General features: G+C 42.8%; 2 protein-coding genes and 2 long non-coding RNA genes across 4 annotated transcripts in view; all 4 read left to right on the top strand.

Moving 5' to 3' along the window:
- Positions 1 to 714: 714 nt before the first annotated feature.
- Positions 715 to 5572, top strand: LOC311498119. The gene is made up of 4 exons (XR_014699391.1): positions 715 to 957; positions 1056 to 1116; positions 4512 to 4732; positions 4901 to 5572. It is a non-coding gene; the product is annotated as an uncharacterized lncRNA (long non-coding RNA).
- A 4908-nt stretch (positions 5573 to 10480) lies between these two features.
- The window catches only part of LOC311505366 (uncharacterized protein), a gene marked incomplete at its 5' end in the record, with an annotated part of 37763 nt that continues 22864 nt past the window's right edge, over positions 10481 to 25379 (top strand). Inside the window, 5 exons of the mRNA XM_084568884.1 lie at positions 10481 to 10642; positions 10731 to 10852; positions 15852 to 16063; positions 16344 to 16565; positions 16706 to 17062. Of these exons, the coding sequence (XP_084425010.1) occupies positions 10481 to 10642; positions 10731 to 10852; positions 15852 to 16063; positions 16344 to 16565; positions 16706 to 17062 (1075 nt within the window). The remainder of the gene's footprint in view (positions 10643 to 10730; positions 10853 to 15851; positions 16064 to 16343; positions 16566 to 16705; positions 17063 to 25379) is intronic.
- LOC311504752 (B-cell receptor CD22-like) lies at positions 18476 to 20539 on the top strand. The gene is made up of 3 exons (XM_084568016.1): positions 18476 to 19060; positions 19169 to 19437; positions 19528 to 20539. The coding sequence occupies exons 1-3, from the start codon at positions 18793 to 18795 to the stop codon at positions 19882 to 19884; spliced, it is 894 nt and encodes a 297-aa protein (XP_084424142.1). The 5' UTR covers positions 18476 to 18792; the 3' UTR covers positions 19885 to 20539.
- Positions 21143 to 23359, top strand: LOC311498127. The gene is made up of 3 exons (XR_014699392.1): positions 21143 to 21411; positions 22537 to 22757; positions 22926 to 23359. It is a non-coding gene; the product is annotated as an uncharacterized lncRNA (long non-coding RNA).

The following is a 25379-nucleotide window of genomic DNA, read 5'->3' as shown; positions in this document are numbered from 1 at the left end:
GCTGTGGGTGCTAGAAGTACTCTCAATGAGCAAAGGCTGAATACCTCTTACCCTCAATGTTTGGACAGTCCTGTTCCTGTTGGAACCATCTTCTATGTCTTCAAGGCGTACACAAAGTAAGAGACTGTGGCAACAAGAGACAATGAAATGTTAATGAAATTCAGATAGGGGCAGCAATGATGGGAAAAAAAAAAACATTTGAAAACACAGAGTGAGTGGGTACCAAGTTGAACTAATCTCAGATTTTAGACGATGCAATTTGGGCGACAACAGAATATTCCACATGTTTACCCTAAGGAAACACTGACCATCACAACTTGGTTCCTACCACCAAATTCACCTGAATTCATGCTGATACTGGACTTGGAGTGTCGGAGGAACCCGGATTAGAGCATTAGAGCAGTGTCAATGTCAATTTATTCATAAGGCACATTTAAAAACAACAAATGTTGACCAAAGTGCTGCACGGAGTAGGGGTCGAACAACTTCTGATTTTTTAAAGTTGACTATTATGTGGTGAATATCGAGTTTACGTCAACTAGTTGATGACGTCACACATAAAATCAGTGTAGAAAGTAATGAAATCTATATTGTTGACCTGAATACATATTGTGAAAAGAAGCAGAGGATTTTCTTCAGTTTATTGAAGCTTGAACATGAGCTACTGTCAGCTGTAGACCACGTCAACACCATAAACACCGTCAGTCTGACTCTTCTGATATGAGGCTCTCACTCAACAGACTCTCAGCTCCACCATAAGTACTGACTCTCACATGGTGCATTCACTGACATCAAGGACGTATTTAGCTGATAAAGGACCAAACAATCCTGAAATTATGAAGTAATAATTTTCCAGTGTTTCCATTTCAACGCAGGTTCAGTGAAAGCAGCAGCAGCTGGGTCATTAACAGTTATTTTTCTGGCTATCGTTTTCCTGTCTGCCTTCCTACTGATTAGGTGAGCAGTTAATTTTCACTGGTACATCCAATAATGTATCTATAATTCAGTTGTTTAGTGATTTGAGGATCCTTCTGTTTGATAATTCTTCTCTGCAGAAGAAAGATATCCTGGAAACAAACCTCAGGGTCCAGGGAAAGATCAAACACCATAGCAGAGGTAAGGACAGAGAGTTCATGTAAGACGTCTGCTTTCATCTGAAGACGAATGAGAAGATTTGGAAACTTCTGTCCCTACCACCTACTCTTCTTTCATCCTGTTTGGTTTTCATTTGATGAAACATTGACAGTGTCTCCATCAACACAAGTGTTTTGTTTATAAAGGTTGAGCGGCTGAAGCAGACGTCCATCTTTAGTCGTTCAACTTTTATACTATACGGTTATCTTGTGTTACATGGATTTAGGTAGGAGCCTCCTATTGGATAATTACTGCGTGGGTGATTATCTTTCAGCTGACAACAAGTTATTTAAGCCCAACTGATGCAATGAGTAGCTTCTCATTTCTTCAACAACCATGTCTAAAGACACATCCTGTGGTCGTGGAGAAGATGTTAGTCTGTTTGAGAAGGGTCAAATCATTGGCATGCATCAAGCAGAGAAAACATCTAAGGAGATTGTAGAAACTACTAAAACTGGGTTAAGAACTGTCCAAGGCATTATAAAAAAACTGGAAGGATAGTGGAGAAGCATCAGGGTAAGAAGAGAGGCAGATGAAGTGATGCACCCATCATGCCTAGTGTCTACTGTACAAGCCTGTGGGGGCAGTGCTATGATCTGGGGTTGCTGCAGTTGCTCAGGTCTAGGTTCAGCAACATTATGTGTCCAAAGAATGAGGTCAGCTGACTACCTGAATATACTGAATGACCAGGTTATTCCATCAATGGATCATATTCCAAGATGACAATGCCAGGATTCATGGGGCTCAGATTGTGAAAGAGTGGTTCAGGGAGCATGAGACATCATGTTCACACATGGATTGGCCACCACAGAGTCCAGACCTTAAAGGTGCAGTAGGCAGGATTGCGAAGATCCAGGACTTAGCCAAAAAATTTGAACATCGACAACTTCTCAGTCCCTCCCCACTTTCCGCTAAAGCCCAAAACGGTCTCCCAAGCCCCTCCCCCCACAAGGGAGAGCTGTGCACGATAGAGCGCGTGCATGTTGGCCCTGGAATACTGTGCACGAGCAGAGAACCGAGAGAGAGCGAGTAAACAAACTAGCATGGAACACACCGACGTAACAACAACAAAATAGTTTTTATAATACCCTTCGTTATTGCTAAATAATTTTAGGTCAAAATATTTAGCAATAGTCAACTTTAGGACAAAACCAAGGTTAGGATGTTTCTGAAAGTAGCCTACATCGGTGATGTTTGCTATCAGTAACAGTTAGAAGCATTCATTGTGGCGTTTTATTCCACAGTTTAGATTTATCAATTTGCTATGTGGTAGATATATGACCGCTACCTGTTGATGTGGTTAGACGTTTAAGAGTGAAGCTGAGGCACAGGCCTCAGACGAGGATTACGTCCCGGCTCCTTCTACACGCCCACGGACAAGTGGTGCGAGGTGGTGGAGGGAGGGGAGGGCGCTATGAAATGCGTGTCCATGAGCAGTGATTGAGACTCTGTCAGATACACCCCTGGGCTTGATTGGTGCATCTGAATGTGGAGCGTTGGATGTCTTGCAAATCGCGCTACAGGCTCTAGGTGGGGCCAGAGGAGCCGATTTTTTTTTTTAAATGACCTGCTTCATGCAATTATACTTGAACATAGGGTCAGTTTCAGCAAATATGACAGAAAGTTAGTTTTATAAAACTTGCCTACTGCACCTTTAACCCCACTGAGAATCTTTGGGATGTGCTGGAGAAGGCTTTGTGCAGTGGGCAGACTCTCCCATCATCAATACAAGATCTTGGTGGAAAATGAATGGAACACTGGATGGAAATAAATCTGGAGACATTGGAGAAGATTATAGAAACAATGATACAGAGAATGAGCTGGAATCAGAGATAAAGGAGGTTGTTGGGCCTGGGTACTAAGGCACTCAGTATTGGGGTTTGGCTATCATGAATAATTAATAATTATCAAAAATAATTATTTATTATTAAATAATTGGATCTGAATTACTAGATCACCTCGGGGCACCACCCTTCTAGGAAGGGAAAAGATAGCCAATTAATCAAAACAGTCTCATAAATTATACTAAATTGTCAATTTGGAGTTCGGATTAATAATTAACTTAATAACTATAACCAAAATTACCACGTTAACAACTAGTTACAGTTGAAGGAATTTGGAGTTCTTGGCAGTGTAGAGGTTGGCAATATTCACTCTTGTGCAACATTAAACAGACAGGTATGTTTAAAAGACATTTATTAACAAGAATAAAATTAAACATACAAGCTAACTACAGTGTACTCAATACAGGTGTGTGTGTGTGTGTGTGTGTGTGTGTGTGTGTGTGTGTGTGTGAGCCAAAATGGCCGCTGGTTGTGGGTGTGTCAAGATGGCCGCCGGTTGTGGGCGTGCCAAGATGGCCGCCGGTTGTGGGCGTGCCAAGATGGCCGCTGGGCCTTGAGGTCTTGAACACAAAGGAAACAATGGCTGCTGAGTGGGGACACTCAGACCATGTGCTGGCCAGTAGATATGTGGAATGTGATAAGGGTTTTATGAGGTGCCAGGTTAGAGGAAGAGTGGTTAGTTAAGCATGCAAGACCCTGAGTCTATGTGTAGCATAATTTAAACTAACATCAAACCACTATACTATAAACAACTCAATATAAACAAATATCACATCAAATCAACATTTCTAACTCTAGCTTAGCTTAGCTTGACTAGGCCCAGGTCATACTACCAGATTTGGTGGAAAGTCAATTTCTGGTGTGTTGCTCCTTTAGCTGGCAGTTCCTGATGGAAGGCCAAACTGGGAAAAGTTGTAGTCCTTGCTGTGTTTTCCTGATGGCAGACGTTGGAGGGAAACTGGCCGCTCCTTGAAGTCCTTTGAAGTGGCTTGTTAGCAGCTCAGTGCTAACTAGCCGTGTGGCTCCTGTTGTTGGGAGTTTAGCCTGCAAACCTTCTGTTTGTTGGCCAAAAGACCTGGTGTAGATTCCTCAGCAGGATCTCGCTTCGCTGCTGTAAGGAGAACAGGCCTGGCACCCAGCTGCAGCCGGGCAGCTCGGGGTCTCCACGTGGAGGTGTGGAGTTGAAGAGGTGGAAGAGGAGAGAATAAGAGAGAGAACACTGGCAAAACAGCGCATTTTATATGACCTGATGACCTCAGAGGTCACATGCCACTGTCAGCCAGTGAACTGCTTGGTCAGTTTCACACCTGGAGGATTGTGGGAGTTCTGGTGCTTCCCTTTGTTTCCAAGACATGTGGTTAACTTGGTTATGCATGGTGAGCTTCCATAGCTCACCCCCAGGTTCAGATCCCAACAAGGTCCAACTAGATATTAGAGTGTGGGACCATTGTTTTAGCCAGGCAGTGTATAAGTTGTAGTTATTCTGCATTTGCTAATTAAAGTACTCGTACTGATGAAATATTTACCCTTCAGCCAGGTGTGGGTCCAGAAAATGACAACCCTGCAGCTGCAACACAGAGAATATCAGCAGAGCAGCGTGATGAAGTTTCCTACACCACCGTATATTTCACTAAGAACCAAGAAGATCCTGTCTACTCCAACGTCACGCTAGCTCATCGCAACAAACAGAAGAAGGAGAAGGAGAAAGAAGATGTAGTGTACACAGGAGTCGACTATAGCAGTGTCACTTTAGGGTGAGTCTTTTACTTTCTGTTAAATTTCCTCAAAGTCTGCAGTGCATGTATAATGTGTAACTTGACTAATGGATGGAGGTAACCATGTTAAACCTGTTGTTATTTAACTACCTTGTTACTGTGTTCTTATTGCCATAAGTATTTTAAAAGTATGTTTGCCCATTTCAGAATAAGAGGTGGAGCTGAGGAGGATGTGTCTGCGCTGTACAGCACAGTGAACAACAAACGAAGAAGAAAATGAACACAACACGAGTTTGTCAGAAAATGGAAGATGTGTTATCATACTGCATACGATCATTTCAGGAATTCATCACTGGTTTTATCTTGCTTGTAACAATATTGTGACACCAGTCTTAGGTAAATACACTGTTGTGAAATCCTTAAACAAAGCTCTGAATGATCATATTGGTTAACTCACAGGTGGTAAGCTTCAAGGTATTGTTCTTATTCTTGGAGTTCAGCTGTTTAGCTGGATTTACCGCCGATCTTCCTCCTTTTCTTCTTCTAATGAACGTCCTTCTTTGTAATACAATGTCCTTTCCCATTTCACCCTCTGGAAATAATTTGTTGAACTGGTTCAGTTGCACATATTTTTTGTTAACTGTGTTGATATTTTTGAATAAAGTGATTTATTTAATTAATTAATGTCTCCAACAGTTAATTCAAGAGGTGCAGCATTTCCATTATCAGGGACACAGGTAGCACAGCTCAGTTCAAACAGACGTAAAACTAATGTTTCATTTATCAGAGTTGCACTAAACACCTACTCCACAACCAGTATCACAGAAGAGCTCTGCAGTACTACCATTGCATTTATCTTTTCTATTTTGTGAATTTGTCGTGAAAGTTTTAAATGATGCCGTGAGATAAAAAGGTAAAAGACAGAGTCAACAGGAGTTTGGCATCACTGGTTAGCCTCCCAGCTAACAGCAACTAATGACTACTGCCACCTGCTGCTTGAGAAGTTAGAGATGGACAGTTCAAGATGTGTCTTTTTGTTAAACCTCAGGTGCCTGAATGCCACAGAGAAGACAGTCTTCTGTAACGATCTGGAAAAAGTCTCGTTGCATGGCTTTAAATAATAAATAATGTCCATCATTGTACTGTTGTAGCTTCAAGAAAAGAGTAATCCCACTCTTCATGACCGCTCAAATCTCTAAGTGTGTATCTGTATCTAAAGGGACCATATATATATACTGAGTTAAAGTACTGTTCATTTCACTATAAAGGTAAGGTAAGTATAATCTTTTTCAGCTATTGAGATAATGATAGAAGATAATCTGAAATGTGGTACATATTTGTGTTTATTTACTCTTTTGATGTAAAAGATGTGAAATAGTGTGATAGTGCTGTTCTGTATTCTGTCTGTGTTTCAGGTCGCAGCAGACCAGAAGGTCTTTCAGAGACGACAATGTGTTGGTACGTTCATGCATAGTTGTCATTTCTTCTTCTTGAGGATGTACAGATATTCAAATGTGAAGGCCTGGCAATGGTGTGAAGAGGAAGGAAGCTGGAACAGATTTTAACTGCTCTCTTGTACAACAGTGACGGCCGTGGAGGTTACACTCTTTCCTTCCAGATCACATCCTTCTGAGAGGACGACTTGTTCTTCTGCAAAGCAGTTACCTCTGACTAACAGAGAGAAGAGTGGAGCAGCTATGAGATTATCAGCAGCTATGAGATTATCAGCAGCTGTGATTGGATTTGTTGTCATCTTCAGCTCTGTCTCAGGTACCAGATATTTTCATCTACATTTGAAGGTATTTAATGCTTTTTTTAAGCAATAGCAGGTACTGTGATATTTACATTTTAAATCCAGCTGCACTGTTTGCTGTTAATACCGGATTTAAAATTGACCTTATTTGAGCAGTTATTCTTTGGTTGATGTGCTACTCTACAGAAACGTCTTGCACACTTGGTTGTACATCCAGATATTTGTTCCAGTCGTCAGAGACACCAGGTCAAACAGAAAAGCGAAACGAAACCAGTTATGAAAAGAGAAAGTTCAAAGTGTTTCTTTCATTTTAAACTATGTAGACTATGGTATATCCAAAAAAACACAACTGAAAAAGAGCAACTGGACTTGTTTCTTGAAGGAGTTTCTTGGAGACATTTCATCCAAGTAGTTTCTCCAGTTCTAAAAGACTGGTGGAGGAGTTGGAGTCTGAATAAACACACCTGTTTGGTGTTTCCCACCAGAAACTCACATGATTAGTGTCTTTTAACGACCAGATACTCACCTGCAGAGTGAACGGTATTCTAATGACCCATTAATGTCCAAAGACTCCAGTCTCAGGACATGAGTGGGGGTGAAAGGTGAGGTACAAACACTGAGACTGTGTTGGAAATTGAAGACGGGTCTTATCCGATATAATCAGGTAAATATCTGGTCGTTAACAGACCCTACACATCTAAGTTTCTGATGAGAAAGACCCACAGATGTTCCTATTTAAACCCCAACTCCCTACCAGTCTTTTAGAACTGAAGACTTGGATAAAACGTCTTCAACAAACTCTACTAGTCCAGTTGACCTTGTACGTTGTTTGCATGTAAACCGCTGTGTGAAACAAACAGTTTGTTCTGGCTGAGCTGAGAGAACACCATGTGTTGATCGACTGAAAGAAAAAAAACAAGAAGTGGTCCTTTTAGATATCTCAAACCATAGATAACCCTCTCACTGGAAACATGTGGCCGCTTCTCACTTTACTCTATTTTCTGATACTGACATGTTATGCATCATTAACAAGATGTCACATTATTAAGACATTTTAGAGTTTCACATCTGTATTTCGAATGTGGTTTCATGTGACAGAGAACGTAGACTGGAAACTAAACAAATACTGTTTTGATTTTTCCATGTTCCACACCCTTCTAACAATTTATCTTCCTCTTCTTAAAAGTGTACTGAAAGAGGTGATTCTGTAGCACAAATAAGAACTGGTAACTGGAACAGGTAAAGGATTAACAGACCTGTGCTGTATAATGACACCCTATCCAACATTTAAAGAGATCACTGAATAAAGTCTGTCCCATTAGTGAAGGCTATTGGAAAGGGATGTACACTACCCTACATGATATCTTTAAATGCAAGATACCAGTAGATATTGTTTTCTCAGCAGAGTCCAACTTTAAATGCATGGAAAGATAGTTAAATACACATCATATCACCTACAAGATTTTATTTTTAGAAACTGATGAATATGTAAAGAAAAGATCAGAGAGTGGGAAGTCCCCCAACAGCCTAGACCTATAGCAGCAAGTTTAGGGTTGCCTCAGCTAGCTTTAGCTACAAGCTTAATCTAAAATAAAGAAAAATAAAGAGGTAGTCTGTACACCAAATTTTAATTAAGAGCCAGAGAGAAGCTCATTCTACTTTACAAACTATAGGAAGCACAAGCAAACAACATCTATATGAAATGAGGGGGAGGTGGGAGATGAGATGTGGAAATGGATGATGAAAAAGTACTATTAAGGGGGGGGGGAGCACAGGTACTAGTGAAATATCGGGGGAGAGCACGCTGACAGCGACCAGAGGAAAGAGAGGCGGAGAACCAATCGATGCCGGTGTACTAACAATGATTTATTGAACGGAAATTAAAACAATAAAAACCACCAAGTGTTAAAATCTTAAAAGGTTTTAAACCCACAGGTAAAAACTAAAACCTTTAAAAACCGTCCATTCATAAAGGAGAACAAAAGAGTCTGTCAAGGTCGCCAGACCTGGTACTCAGAGACCCCCCTCTAACGGAGGCTTGTCGCCGCTCCAGGTGCTGCAGGCGCCTCTTCTGCTGCTTGCAGTGGGCTACCTGGGAGTCACCTGGAAGATAAAAAAAAACACGCCAGTACGGGTGTCCACACAACGCACGAGATACAGTGCTGCCACACAACCACACACCAGAGCGTTACTACAGCCCATAGAGAGAAACTTACCCCCCAGCTAGAGCGCTATGCTCTGCCGCTGCAAGTACTTCATATGGTAACGCTCCGTGGTCTCTTCTCCTTTGCGGCCGGCACACCAGCTGCCTTGGCTTGTTTCTCGGCCCCCTCCTCGTCCTCGTCCCCTCGTGCCGCCTCGACGTCCCTCCGGCGTCCCACTCACATGGTATTTCTCTTCTTCTCACAGGTCCCTTCGGTGCCTAGTCCGTCCGTCCGTCCGTCCCCCACCTTGGCTCTCCTTTTCCTACATGTTACTATCAGTGCAAAGTCCGTGCCTCTGGCCGGCGTCCTCCTCTCATGTTGTTCGTGTCTCTTTCTTTGTATCCCTCCGCCACTCTCCGCCGCTGCCGATTGGTTAAGCGCCCCCCAGGTGTCGCTGCTCAGTCAAGTGGTGCGTTCACAAGCAGTCGTTTAAAACCACACGCATGCACTAAAATCTTAACATAATAAATAAAACAATTAAAAGCACAACACATGTAAAAGCAGGCAATAGTAAAACTCAAAATATAAAAGCAAATAATAAAATCATGCTAATAAAACACTTTTCTGTCCTGTGACACAATAGATCAGACTATCTTACAAATGGTGCGTAACAAGTGAGTTCCTCCGCACACACAAGATTTCCGGTGGAGTTAGCGAGGAGCCCCAGCTCCCCATGGATTGCCATCCTAGAAAGGGAGGAGGCGCAGAGAAAAGAGGCAAAAGTGAGGCTGCAGGGCTGGCAGGCTACGGAGGCAGCCACTCAAACCACCACTTCCCAGCCTATTTCTCACGAATGCCAGCTCTCTCGTGAACAAAATGGACGAGTTGACGCTACAGACTGCAACAAACAACACCATGAAGGATGCGTGCATTCTGCTCATCACGGAGACCAGGCTTCACCAGTCCATACCGGATTCTGCTATTGAGCTAGCATGCTACACCACACAGCACCATGACAGAACAGTGGACTCCAGGAAGAGCAGAGGAGGGTGTCTCTGTGTGTACGTGAACAACAGCTGGTGTACCAACACAGTGAATGTAGACAGTCACTGCGCTCTGGATTTAGAATATCTGACTGTTAAATGCAGGCCCATTTATCTCCCAAGGAAGTTCACTGTGATCATGATTACACCTGTTTACATCCCACCGGATGCTAATGCTAGCTTGGCTCTCGGACTTTTGCAGGCAAGCATTATCAAGAAGCAGAGCATGTATCCTGATGCTGTGAATATCATAGCAGGTGATTTTAATCATGATGACTTAAAGGCAGCACTCCCTAAACTCCACCAGCATGTGAAGTGTGCTACAAGGGGAAATAACACCCTGGACAAGGCCTACAGGGCCAGACCACTACTACACCTGGGCCTGTCCGACCACTCGTCCTTGCTGTTAATCGCCGCATATGCCCCCCTCAGATAAACTGCTCCAGCCATCACAAAGACTGTTACCACATGGCCAGAGGGTGCCTCCCAGCAACTGCAGGACTGCTTCGAAAGGACCAACTGGGGGGTCTTTGAACATGGAGGTCTAGCAACAAAGACCTCTACAGCACAGCCTGAGCCAACTTGAGGAGGGCCATCAGAGAGGCCAAGGCAGTCTACAGGAGGAGGATAGACGACCACCTGAGCAGTAACAACAGCAGGCAGGTGTGGCAGGGAGTTTAACATCTGACCAACCACAGGACCAACCTCAGAGTGGCTGAAGATGACCCCGTGCTGGCAGAGGAGCTGAATATCTTCTTTGCAGAGACAGCACCACTACACCACATGGCCAACAGCAGCGTAAACCTCACAATTGAAGGCGTCTGGTCCTGATGGCGTCCCGGGACGCATGCTGAAGGACTGTGCAGATCAGCTGGCTGGAAACTTCACAAAGGTCTTCAACCAACCCCTGGCACAGTCCACTGTCCCACCCTGCCTGAAATCCTCAACTATAGCCCTCCTGCCAAAGAAACACCTCAGTGACAACCGCCCAGTGGCACTCACCCCAGTGGTGATGAAGTGCTTCGAAAAATTGATCTATAGTCACATTACAGCAGCCCTGCCCCATAGCCTTGACCCCCACCAGTTTTCCTATACAGCAAACCAAACCAGACTGTGTGGAGAGGGTGGCAGAGTTCTGCTTACTGGGAGTCCACATAGAGGAGAGCCTATCCTGGAGCGTGAACAACTCTGAGCTGCTGAAAAATGCCCAGCAGAGATTGTACTTCCTGAGACATACTGCATGTGCATATACACCAGCTGCACAGTGGCTCAGAGCAAAGCGCTCCAGAGGGTCATCAGTACCACACAAAAGATCGTTGGCTGCCCTCTCCCCACACTGGAAGAACTACACAGTTCCTGTTGTCTCAAAAAAGGCCAGAACATTGTAAAGGACACCCACCATCCTGGTCACTCCCTGTTTGAACTGTTACCTTCAGGCAGACGGTACAGATCAATAAACGCAAGGACAAATAGACTCAAACACAGTATTTATCCAACAGCAATAACAATCCTCAATGCTGCAAAAAAATAATAAGCAATCTGCTGTTTTTATGCAATGACTGGGTGTGCTCGACTGTGTGTTATTTATGCTGCTAATGTTGTTTTATATATATATATATATATATATATATATATATATATATATAGTTTTTTCTATTGATTTTATTAAGTGGATCATGATTAGTGTAAAAAACACCAAAAAAACAACTCCCCTAAGTGCGGTACACGTGTCACAAGTGGCTATTGTGTAAAGACATCTGTGTCTGGAAGGTCCAGTCACTGGTTAATCTGGATTCCTGGCTGCAGTGATTCCATGAAGACAAAATACATCTTTATGTTTAAGTTTTAGTTAAATCCACCACTAAAATATATGAGGAACATTAAACCTGTCCTGACTAACTGAGTGATTATTGAGTGAGACCACCATGACTGCAGCTGAGAGGAGAGGGACTCTGAGAGAATGGCAAACAGAGACACAGTTGAAGGCCCACCAGTCCCCTAGAACTGAAGAAGATCACTTGGATGAGTGGTGAAACGTCCTCTCAAAAAAACTCTACAAGTCCAGTTGCCTTTTTTTTTAAACCTTTTTTGGCTATACCATGACCTTGACGACTGAGAACCTTCACAGACACAGCCAAACCATCCACTTGCCAGCTCGACCACCTGCCAACTGGTCTTGTTAAAGCTTCCATGAACTCTCTTTCCCCTCTTATAACTGCCTTTGTTCATTCCTCTCTCACCTCTGGTCTTGTCCCTTTGTCTCTCAAATAAGTCTCAGTCACCCCTTTACTAATGAAACCTGATGCAGACCCAGAGAACTTCATTAACCTCCGTCCTATCTCCAATTTTCCTTTTCTCTGTAGAGTTCTTGAAAAAGCAGTTGCATCTCAGGTCCATGCCCACCTCTCTGACAATAACCTATATGAACAATTTCAATCTGTTTTTCGCCCATTACACAGCACAGAAACAGCTCTGTTAAAGATCACCAACGACCTCCTTATGGCTGCTGATTCAGGACTCCTTTCAATCCTCTTTCTCCTTGATCTAACCGCAGCATTTGATACTATCTCCCACTCCATTCTCATCCATAGACTACCCTCCATCGGTATCTCTGACACATCTTTCTATTGGTTCATCTCATATCTCTCAGGCCGCACTCAGTTCATTCAGTTAAAAACATTTACATCCTGTCCATCTCCCCTTTTCTCTGGTGTTCCCCAAGGCTCTGTTCTTGGGCCTCTTTTATTCATCATCTACTTCATCCCCCTTAGCCAGATACACTATATTACCAAAAGTATTCGCTCACCTGCCTTTACTCATTCTATGAACTGAAGTGCCATCCCATTCCTAACTCATAGAATTCAATATGATGTCGGTCCACCTTTTGCAGCTATTACAGCTTCAACTCTTCTGGGAAGACTGTCCACAAGGTTGAGGAGAGTGTTTATAGGAATTTTTGACCATTCTTCCAAAAGCGCATTGGTGAGGTCACACACTGATGTTGGTCGAGAAGGCCTGGCTCTCAGTCTCCGCTCTAATTCATCCCAAAGGTGTTCTATCGGGTTCAGGTCAGGACTCTGTGCAGGCCAGTCAAGTTCATCCACACCAGACTCTGTCATCCACGTCTTTATGGACCTTGCTTTGTGCACTGGTGCACAGTCATGTTGGAAGAGGAAGGGGCCCGCTCCAAACTGTTCCCACAAGGTTGGGAGCATGGAATTGTCCAAAATGTTTTGGTATCCTGAAGCATTCAATGTTCCTTTCACTGGAACTAAGGGGCCAAGCCCAGCTCCTGAAAAACAACCCCATACCATAATTCCTCCTCCACCAAATTTCACAGTTGGCACAATGCAATCTGAAATGTACCGTTCTCCTGGCAACCTCCAAACCCAGACTCGTCCATCAGATTGCCAGATGGAAAAGCGTGATTCATCACTCCAGAGAACGCGTCTCCACTGCTCTAGAGGCCAGTGGCGGCGTGCTTTACACCATTGCATCCGACGCCTTGCATTGCACTTGGTGATGTGTGGCTTGGCTGCAGCTGCTCGGCCATGGAAACCCATTCCATGAAGCTCTCTGCGTACTGTACTTGGGCTAATCTGAAGGTCACATGAAGTTTGTAGCTCTGTAGCAATTGACTGTGCAGAAAGTCGGCGACCTCTTTGCACTATGCACTTCAGCATCCGCTGACCCCTCTCCGTCACTTTACGTGGCCTACCACTTCGTGGCTGAGTTGCTGTTTTTCCCAAACGCTTCCATTTTGTTATAATAGAGCTGACAGTTGACTGTGGAATATTTAGGAGCGAGGAAATTTCACGACTGGATTTGTTGCACAAGTGGCATCCTATGACAGTTCCACGCTGGAATTCACTGAGCTCCTGAGAGCGGCCCATTCTTTCACAAATGTCTTGTTTCACAGTCTGCATGCCTGAGTGCTTGAATTTATACACCTGGGGCCAGGCCAAGTGATTAGAACACCTGATTCTGATCATTTGAATGGGTGAGCGAATACTTTTGGTAATATAGTGTATTTCATAGGTATAATATTCATTTCCACTGTTATGCAGATGACACCCAGCTCTACCTGTCCACCAAACCCAATTCAACTCTTCCACCCACATACCTCTCTGGCTGTCTACAGTAGATCAACTTCCTCAAACTTAACAGTAGCAAAACTGAAATTCTTCTCATTGGCACCATATCCACCCTATCTAAAATAAACAGCTTCTCCATTCAGATTTACAATTCCCCAGTATCCCCCTCCCCCCAGGTTAAGAGTCTGGGTGTCATCCTTGACAACACTCTCTCATTCCGATCTCATATTAACAATATCACCCGTTTAGCCTATTTTCACCTACACAATATCTCTGTCCATCCCTCCCAACTGACAGTACTGTTACTCTGGTCCATAGCCTGGTCACGTCCCGTCTGAACTACTGCAACTCCCTGTTATTTGGTTTACCTGATAAATCCATCCATAAACTCCACATAAACATTCCCGCCCGCACTCTTAGGTCATCGTCTTCCATCCAACTCACCCTCCCACCTGCTTGCTCAACCACCATGGGGTCCAGATCCGTCAGCCGCTCAGCCCCCTGCCTCTGGAATGCCCTCCTGGAACACTTAAAAAATTCAGACTCTGTCACCACCTTCAAATCCCAGGTTAAACCTTATTTATTCAGACAGGCCTACTCTGTTTTATCGTCTCACTTTTATCTGCTGTCATTTTTATGTGACTATATGTTCTATATATTTGTACGTGTGTGTTTTAATTGTGTTTTATTTTAACAATTTTGTACGGTGACCTTGAGTGTCCTGAAAGACGCCTATAAATAAAATGTTTTATTATTATTATTTTTATTATTATTATTAAGGCCCTGTTGCATTAACATCCGTCCCAGGAAAGACAATCACAAGTGGCCAGCTTGTGATTGGACAGAATCTTTTAAAAAGCCCTCTTATTACTAATGAACAGACATCTTTTTCCTTTCCAGAGGATCATTTACAACCAGACACAAGAGCACCCCATTAGTAGGTGATATTTAATGCTGTTGGATTTGTGTAAGCATTAATAATAATCCATCTTTTCTTCCCTGGTTTCTATAGGATGAGCAAACCTTGATGTCACAGTCTGAAGTCTGTTTGGTGACGGTGACGACAGAAATTGGTCTGTTTCCCTCTGATGCTGTAAATCTGTTTTATTTTGTGTCTGTGTTCCAGTGGTACTTGGTCAGATTGGTCATGGAGTGACTTACACTTCTACTCAGATCTGTGCTGTAGAAGGATCAACAGTGGAAATAAGCTCCAGATACTGGTACCCACCTCAATTGCAGGGTCGTTCTACAACTGTGGAGAAAAAAGTTTGGTTCAGAGTTTCTGATGTAGAACCTGACGATCTGTCAACGGACTCAATGTATTTAGGTCGTGTGACACACAGTTGTCATAATAATCAGTGCACTCTGAGAATCTCAGACCTGAGAGAGAGTGACTCAGCTGAGTACAAGTTCAGATTCACAACAAACCAACCAGGAGGGAAATATACTGGTTCACCTGGAGTCACTCTGACTGTCTCAGGTAAGAATTTCTCCTCCAGATATGTCAAATGTCAAACATGGAACTGCTGTTACTGGACTATTGATGAATGTGTTTATTTAATGGGTGATAACAGTTAAAATGGCATTTCTCTCTTCACTTCAGTTCTCCATGTAGAGGCGAAGATAACATCAACACGATATCCTCGCTGGGCAGAGGTGAAGTGTCAGAGCAGGTGTCGTCCATCTGATCATTCCTACGTCTGGTACAAGAATGGACTGAACATGAACAAAGACACTTATTCAATTAAACAATACTTTGATAGTGGAGACAGTGTTTCCTGTGCTGTTAAAGGATTTGAGAAGTTTCCCTCTCCTCCACAATGTGAGTTTATTTCAGTCTTCCACTAACTCAGTGTCATCTCTGAATGAACCATCAGTGTCTATGTTTCAGAAAACCACACTTTCTCTTCCTGTTCTCTTCTTTGGTCTCTGCAGGGTTAGGTTTAAATGTTGGTCAAAACCTTTTCTTCTTCTTGTTTCAGGTGCCATTTATCATACCTGCTACAAAGTGACTTACACTGACAGAAGCATCTGTGCCATCAAAGGCTCATCAGTGGACATTTCCTGCACATACAGTCATTATTATTCTGTCGTGTCAAAGTTCTGGTTCCGTCGTGATCGTAGTCATCAGAGGAAGGTTCTCTCACAGCCTGAGGACCTGGGTAAAGACTCCCAGTATTCAGGTCGTGTTCAGGTCCTTGAATCACAGAGAGGAAGATCCACTCTGAGAATCACTAACCTGAGAGAAACTGATTCATCTGAGTATCACTTCAAATTCAAGACACAACAGTTTGAATGGAGAAGTGTTTTACCTGGAACAACTCTGACTGTCACAGGTACTGATGAACACTAACTGATTATGCTCTGTGATCATAACTACAGTGTTGTTTTAATATTCTGGTACTTTTAAGTCTGGGCCCTATATTGTCTGTCACATGTACTGATGAACATAATGATGTAGAACATTTTTTAATATTTGTGTGCTTCTCCTTGACACTTTAAATATAGGAGCAATTATTTCATTATTGAAGGAACTGGATGTTTGTTTTCCAGCTTTTCTCAATGTGTGCAAGTGTCACTGAAAGTTTATTAACTAATCCTTGTTCACTAATCCAGATATTCAGGACATCCAGGTCAAGCAAAGGCCCAATCAGCAAAAGCTGGACTGCGTCACCACTTTCACCAGTTGTCATCCATTTGATTCTTCTTATGTCTGGTACAAAAACGGACGCCAGGAGATCAGAGAAACATCTCCTAGTTATGAAATGTCATATGAGCATGGACACAGCTATTCATGTGCCTTAAAGGGATACGAGGAGTTTCACTCTCTGTTAACATGTGAGTTAATTTTGGTAGAACATTGCTTTAGTAAAGACTTACTCTACATTAACTGTAAATAGTTTTTAATATGTGTCATTATTAATGTCCTGTTCTTACTATTAAACTACACAGATTCACTTTTGTATTTTCTATTCCAGGTGTTGATGGTGAAACCTGTAACAAAGTGATTTACACTGACAGAAGCATCTGTGCTTTCAAAGGCTCATCAGTGGACATTTCCTGCACATACAGTCATTTTGATCATTATATTGTTTCAACATTCTGGTTCAGTCGTGATCATAGTCATCAGTGGAAGGATCCCTCACAGCCTGAGGACCTGAGTAAAGACTGCCAGTATTCAGGTCGTGTTCAGGTCCTTGAATCACAGAGAGGAGAATCCACTCTGAGAATCACTAACCTGAGAGAGACTGATTCATCTGAGTATCACTTCAAATTCAAGACACGATGGTTTGAATGGAGAAGTGTTTTACCTGGAACAACTCTGACTGTCACAGGTACTGATGAACACTAACTGTGTAGGTGGATGTATTAGTGCATTGAGTATTTAAACAGATTTGACATTACTGTTGTGTTGTCATGTGCAGCTCTGCAGGTGCAGGTGACCAGAATAATATCAGTCCATCAGTCTCATACTGAGGCAGAGCTCAAGTGTCTCAGCAGCTGCCGTCCAGCTGGTCGTCTTTACGTCTGGTTCAAGAACGGACAGAAAATCAGGACACAGCAAACTTCTACTTTGACAGACAACTTTTCTCCTGGAGACACCGTCTCCTGTGCTTTCAGTGGACATGAGGATTACCGCTCTCCTTCAGTCTGTGAGTTTACTTTGCTTTGCAGTTTTGTCTAGCGTGATAGAAGAGCCAGTTAAACGTTTATGCACCCTTCAGAATTTTCAAACTATTTTGATGAAGCATCAGTGAATTTTTGTCCTAAAGGAGAAAAAGAGAAGACATTCAAAGTGATGAAAAATATTTATCATTTGTACAAATCTGTGAGATGCTAAAGTATGAGAACTCTTGTTTTCAGTATCTGGTGTGACCCCCTTGTGCAGCAATAACTTGGCCGTTCCTAAACATTCATCTTGTTCTTCTTTAACCGTTCTTTTGTAGAACCACTTGTGTTCTTGGGCTCGTTGTCTTGCTGCATGACCCAGTTTCTCTTCACATTCAGCTCATGGACAGATGTCCTGACATTTTCTTTTAGAGTTCACTGGTAGAATTCAGAATTCATTGGTCCATCAATGATGACAAGCCGTCCTGGTCCAGATGCAGCAGGACAGGCCCAAACCAGGACATTAGCACCCCCATGTTTGATGGAGGGATGAGGTTTTGATGCTGGAATGATGCAGTGTTGGTTCATCTCATTTAAACCAAACTATTCTACTTTGGTCTCATCTGTCCACTAAACATTGTCCCAATAGTCTTCTGTCTTGTCCACATGATGTTTAGAAATGTTCTTCTTGGAGAGCAGTGTCTTTGTCCATCACACCATGGTTGTTCAGTGGATTCATCAACATTAACATTAGCCAATGAGAGAGAGGCCTTTAGCTGCTTAGAAGTTCCCCTGGGTTCCTTTGGGACCTCTCAGACTATTATGGAGTGATCTTTGTTGGTGGACCACTCCTGTGGAGGGGAACAGTCGTCTTCAATTTGTCTGACTGTGGATTCCAAACTCTTTAGAGATGGTTCTGGAACCTTTTCCAGCCTGATGAGCAACAACAACTCTTTCTCTGAGCTCCTCAGAAAGCTCCTTTGTCCACAAACATGTGTTGTGAAGATCAGACTGAGACAAATCCCTGATTTATTGAAACTAAACCAGGAACTGAACCACACCTGAGTCTCATTACATTGATGGAGACACTTCTGAACACATGGACTCTGATTGGACCTCGAGAATGACTTGTGATTCTAGAGGTGGACTCACTTTTGCAACTAACATAAAAAACGTTTTAATATTAGTATAATATTGTTTTTCATTAGTTTGATTGGGTTCTCTTTGTCTTCTGTCAGGGCTTGGGTTGTGCAAACTCACTGACATTTTGAGTTATTTTTATGCAGAATAGTAGACAACTATGAGAGTCTAATACTATATCATCTGAACACAAAGAACATATATGGAGGATAACAAGTTTAGAAAATGTTTAATCATCAACGGTCAGTTGGATTTCTGTCCAATTTATTAACAACAAAACTTTAATTGTTGTTAAAAGTTAAAAACTAATTGTGTTATGATCTCCTCAGATGCTCCCAAGCTTCCCTCTGTATCAGTGAGTCCATCTGGTGAGATGGTGGAAAACAGTTCAGTGACTCTGAACTGTAGCAGTGATGCTAACCCAGCAGCTAACTACACCTGGTACAAGAGGCAAACACATGTCAGTAAAGGACCACAGCTTGTCCTCAGCTCTATCCAGCCCTCTGACTCTGGAGATTATCACTGTGCAGCTGAGAACATGATGGGCAAGATGTCATCTGAATGCATTAAAATTGACGTAAAATGTGAGTGAATATACAAATCCAGTCTGTTAAGTTCTTGGCACTTTGTATCCCATGACAAGGTTTTTATCTTTATTTTAGTTCTAATTTATGTTTATGGGTCTCTTCCAGATCCTCCAAAGCTTCCCTCTGTGTCACTGAGTCCATCTGGTGAGATAGAGGAGGGTAGTTCAGTGACTCTGACCTGTAGCAGTGATGCTAACCCAGCAGCTAACTACACCTGGTACAAGGAGAACCAGACACTGATTAATGGATCAGTAGGACTTTATCATTTCACCTCCATCAGCTCTGAGGACAGAGGGATCTACTACTGCAAGTCTGAGAACCGATACGGAGACTCAAACTCTTCATCTCTATTCATAGATGTCCAGTGTAAGTATTAATTAATCACTTCGTTGAACTCATTCCCAAATGTAATTTAACTTGTGCTTATTGCAAATCTTCTGGACAAAGATTGAAAACTTGTTTTAATTGTCTCCTCAGATCCTCCAAAGCTTCCCTCTGTATCAGTGAGTCCATCTGATGAGATAGAGGAGGGTAGTTCAGTGACTCTGACCTGTAGCAGTGATGCTAACCCAGCAGCTAACTACACCTGGTACAAGGAGAATGAAGACTCACCAAAAGCTTCAGGACAGATCTTCACCATCACTGACTTCAAAGCTGAACACAGTGGGAGTTATTACTGTGAAGCCCAGAACAGAAGAGGACGTCATAACTCCACCTTACATCTGATTGGTGTAGCAGGTAGGTCTTACTCATCCTGTAGTACACACATTTACCTCTCCATCATCAATCAGTTGAGGAAGCCTTGTTGTAAAGGCCATTAATGACTTGAAGCTGTGAGCCTTGAATGTTTGAAAACTGCATTATACAAACTCACATCCACTGTACTCCAACAGAGTACGGTGGGTTTAGACGTGGAGTAGGCCTGCTGGGTCAGCGACACCCTAACAGCTGTCTTTGATTTATAGCACAGCCTTCATAATTGTTAAGTGACAAGAGGCAGAAAAAAGCCATGAATCAAACAAAACTTGTGTTATGAGAAACAGGGTAGGTAATCTACAAATTACAAATTTTGGACATGGCCGATTAAGATCACAGGATTAATCTCACAGGATTAAGATCACAGACAACCTCTGTAACTATTACACATTACAAGAGGTCCCCTGGGTAAAAATAACCCTGTGCAAATGGGCCATTAGTTCCACTTCCTCTGTTGAGTGCATAAATGCATTCACAGCTGTGGGTGCCAGAAGTACTCTCAATGAGCAAAGGCTGAATACCTCTTACCCTCAATGTTTGGACAATCCTGTTCCTGTTGGAACCATCTTCCATGTCTTCAAGGCGTACACAAAGTAAGAGACTGTGGCAACAAGAGACAATGAAATGTTAATGAAATTCAGATAGGGGCAGCAATGATGGGAAAAAAAAAACATTTGAAAACACAGAGTGAGTGGGTACCAAGTTGAACTAATCTCGGATTTTAGACGATGCAATTTGGGCGACAACAGAATATTCCACATGTTTACCCTAAGGAAACACTGACCATCACAACTTGGTTCCTACCACCAAATTCACCTGAATTCATGCTGATACTGGACTTGGAGTGTCGGAGGAACCCGGATTAGAGCATTAGAGCAGTGTCAATGTCAATTTATTTATAAAGCACATTTAAAAACAACAAATGTTGACCAAAGTGCTGCACGGAGTAGGGGTCGAACAACTTCTGATTTTTTAAAGTTGACTATTATGTGGTGAATATCGAGTTCACGTCGACTAGTTGATGACGTCACACATAAAAACAGTGTAGAAAGTAATGAAATCTATATTGTTGACCTGAATACATATTGTGAAAAGAAGCAGAGGATTTTCTTCAGTTTATTGAAGCTTGAACATGAGCTACTGTCAGCTGTAGACCACGTCAACACCATAAACACCGTCGGTCTGACTCTTCTGATATGAGGCTCTCACTCAACAGACTCTCAGCTCTACCATAAGTACTGACTCTCACATGGTGCTTTCACTGACATCAAGGACGTATTTAGCTGCTGAAGGACCAAACAATCCTGAAATTATGAAGTAATAATTTTCCAGTGTTTCCATTTCAACGCAGGTTCAGTGAAAGCAGCAGCAGCTGGGTCATTAATAGTTATTTTTCTGGCTATCGTTTTCCTGTCTGCCTTCCTACTGATTAGGTGAGCAGATAATTTTCACTGGTACATCCAATAATGTATCTCAAATTCAGTTGTTTAGTGATTTGAGGATCCTTCTGTTTGATCATTCTTCTCTGCAGAAGAAAGAGATCCTGGAAACAAACCTCAGGGTCCAGGGAAAGATCGAACACCATAGCAGAGGTAAGGACAGAGAGTTCATGTAAGACGTCTGCTTTCATCTGAAGACGAATGAGAAGATTTGGAAACTTCTGTCCCTACCACCTACTCTTCTTTCATCCTGTTTGGTTTTCATTTGATGAAACATTGACAGTGTCTCAATCAACACAAGTGTTTTGTTTATAAAGGTTGAGCAGCTGAAGCAGACGTCCATCTTTAGTCGTTCAACTTTTATACTATACGGTTATCTTGTGTTACATGGATTTAGGTAGGAGCCTCCTATTGGATAATTACTGCGTGGGTGATTATCTTTCAGCTGACAACAAGTTATTTAAGCCCAACTGATGCAATGAGTAGCTTCTCATTTCTTCAACAACCATGTCTAAAGACACATCCTGTGGTCGTCTGTTTGAGAAGGGTCAAATCATTGGCATGCATCAAGCAGAGAAAACATCTAAGGAGATTGTAGAAACTACTAAAACTGGGTTAAGAACTGTCCAAGGCATTATTAAAAACTGGAAGGATAGTGGAGAAGCATCAGGGTAAGAAGAGAGGCAGATGAAGTGATGCACCCATCATGCCTAGTGTCTACTGTACAAGCCTGTGGGGGCAGTGCTATGATCTGGGGTTGCTGCAGTTGCTCAGGTCTAGGTTCAGCAACATTATGTGTCCAAAGAATGAGGTCAGCTGACTACCTGAATATACTGAATGACCAGGTTATTCCATCAATGGATCATATTCCAAGATGACAATGCCAGGATTCATGGGGCTCAGATTGTGAAAGAGTGGTTCAGGGAGCATGAGACATCATGTTCACACATGGATTGGCCACCACAGAGTCCAGACCTGAACCCCATTGAGAATCTTTGGGATGTGCTGGAGAAGGCTTTGTGCAGTGGTCAGACTCTCCCATCATCAATACAAGATCTTGGTGAAACATGAATGAAACACTGGATGGAAATAAATCTGGTGACATTGGAGAAGATTATAGAAACAATGATACAGAGAATGAGCTGGAATCAAAGATAAAGGAGGTCCAACCAAATATTAGAGTGTGGGACCATTGTTTTAGCCAGGCAGTGTATAAGTTGTAGTTATTCTGCATTTGCTAATTAAAGTACTCGTACTGATGAAATATTTACCCTTCAGCCAGGTGTGGGTCCAGAAAATGACAACCCTGCAGCTGCAACACAGAGAATATCAGCAGAGCAGCATGATGAAGTTTCCTACACCACCGTATATTTCACTAAGAACCAAGAAGATCCTGTCTACTCCAATGTCACGCTAGCTCAACGCAACAAACAGAAGAAGGAGAAGGAGAAAGAAGATGTAGTGTACACAGGAGTCGACTATAGCAGTGTCACTTTAGGGTGAGTCTTTTACTTTTTATTAAATTTCCTCAAAGTCTGCAGTGCATGTATAATGTGTAACTTGACTAATGGATGGAGGTAACCATGTTAAACCTGTTGTTATTTAACTACCTTGTTACTGTGTTCTTATTGCCATAAGTATTTTAAAAGTATGTTTGCCCATTTCAGAATAAGAGGTGGAGCTGAGGAGGATGTGTCTGCGCTGTACAGCACAGTGAACAACAAACGAAGAAGAAAATGAACACAACACGAGTTTGTCAGAGAATGGACGATGTGCTATCATACTGTATACGATCATTTCAGGAATTCATCACTGGTTTTATCTTGCTTGTAACAATATTGTGACACCAGTCTTAAAATGTAGGTTAAGGTAAATACACTGTTGTGAAATCCTTAAACAAAGCTCTGAATGATCATATTGGTTAAGTCACAGGTGGTAAGCTTCAAGGTATTGTTCTTATTCTTGGAGTTCAGCTGTTTAGCTGGATTTACCACCGATCTTCCTCCTTTTCTTCTTCTAATGAACATCCTGCTTTGTAATACGATGTCCTTTCCTGTTTCACCCTCTGGAAATAATTTGTTGAACTGGTTCAGTTGCACATATTTTTTGTTAACTGTGTTGATATTTTTTTGAATAAAGTGATTTATTTAATTAATTAATGTCTCCAACAGAGGGGCGGCACAGTGGCGAGGTGGTTAGCACTGATGCCTCACATCGAGAAGGTCACCGGTTCATGGGCCGGCTGGCCTTTCTGTGTGTAGTCTGCATGTTCTCCCTGTGTCTGCGTGGGTTCTCTCCAGGTACTCCGGCCTCCTCCCACCTTCCAAAGACATGCTGGTTAGGTTCATTGGTGATTCTAAATTGGCCGTAAGTGTGCGTTTGAGTGTGACTGATGGTCTGTCTCTCTGTGTTAGCCCTGCAATGGACTGGCGACCTGTCCAGGGTGTACCCCTGCCTCTTGCCAGATGACAGCTGGGATAGGCTCCAGCAGACCCCCGCGACCTTTAACAGGAATAACCGGGTATAGAAGATGAATGAATGTGTAAGCGTTGTGGGTATAGAGTGTACTCTTTAGGAAAAACAGACACAGGAGCTCTTTGTCATAACTTTTTAGTGCTGACCGTTTTCATCCAAACACACCACCAAGAAAAAAAAAACCCTTCTCTTTCCGGTTTCCGCCCCAAAACAAAAAAAAAAACGGAAGTCGCTCTTCTTCTCTGAACTTTAGCCACATATGTGTACATAATGCATTAGCACTAAATAAAACAAAATATATTAACCAATTATCTGCAAATTACACAACTGAACTGTCATTAAATAATGTCTTACACTACTTCCCTCCTCACAAAACGAAGCGTCCTCGCTTCAAAATAGTGAACAACAATAGTGTAATGGCAAAACAGAGAGAGCAACTATTACAGAAAACACAAACAGTCAACTTCCTTCACTTGTGGTGTGGTGGTGTCTAGGCCATCACAAAACATAACAGTTATGAACCATAAGAAGTCAGTCCTCCTCATGAACGCGTCACAGTCCGTATGTCGAACAGGAAAATTGTGAAATCCATCCATGTTACAGTCTGTAATTAAGTCCTACATAGTCTTAATTGAAAAGTCAAACAGGTCAAGTAGAGGTACCATAACGCTTTGGAGGACGTACACAGCGGCCAGACCTTGTCTTAGGCCCTGAGAAAGGTTGGACTGCAACAGTCAATTGTGGAGAAGGCGCTGTTGCAGAACTGTCCATCGCTGGAGTGGGTGTAGCGCAAAGTTCCTGAAGCTGAGGGACACCCCGACCTGGGCCAACTGCAGGTGTTACATCCCGATAGGCATAGGGTCTGGAGCCTGAGAGTGCAGTGAGTGGAGGTGGCCCAGGATGTGGTGCTAGGGGGGCTGCCCCTGAAGAGCTGGAGCGTGGACAGGCCATGAGGAACGGTAAGGCTTGAGACGGTTGTAATGAATGACTCTAGGCTTGGCTCTGGGATCTAGTTGGTCCAAAAGCTCATAGGCAACTCCAGTGTTACCTGTACCAAAGTCCAACCTGCGGAGAACTTTAAAAGGGCCTGTCCATTTTGGAGACAGTTTATGTCTAGTGAGGGCAGGGAGGTCAACCCACACTAAGTCCCCTGGCTCATAGGCTGTATGTCTCATTCTGCGGTCGTAGTAGTGTTTCTGCTGAGCACCTGCACCCGCAATGTTATCAGAAGCATTACAAAAAGCATCACGTAGACTCTTCAGGACAGAGTGTGCATAGTCACTTGGGGTAGCTGGTGTGCCATGTGAAGCTCCAAGCGATTCACCAAGGAAGAGGTCAGCAGGCAGACGGGATTCTCTCCCATGCACCAAGAAGAAAGGTGTGTGTTTAGTGGAGGAATGGACACTTGTGTTATAGGCAAACTGGACTTGTTTTAGATGATCGTCCCATTCGCCTCCTTTAGTGTACAAGTACTTAGCCAATTGATCCTTTACAGATCTGTTTGCCCGTTCCACCATTCCATCAGACATGGAATGGTAGGGAGATGTCCGTGTCTTGTGTATGCCCAAGTGTGAACACAGATATTTCACCAGATCAGACTCAAATTGACGGCCCTGATCAGTGTGCAAGCTTTGGGGCACACCATG

Source organism: Chelon labrosus, assembly GCF_963514085.1.
Source record: "Chelon labrosus genome assembly, chromosome: 2".
NCBI classification, from domain to species: Eukaryota; Metazoa; Chordata; class Actinopteri; order Mugiliformes; family Mugilidae; genus Chelon; species Chelon labrosus.
The sequence above is the reverse complement of the archived record's forward strand: the minus strand, read 5'-3'. Positions and strand labels throughout refer to the sequence as shown.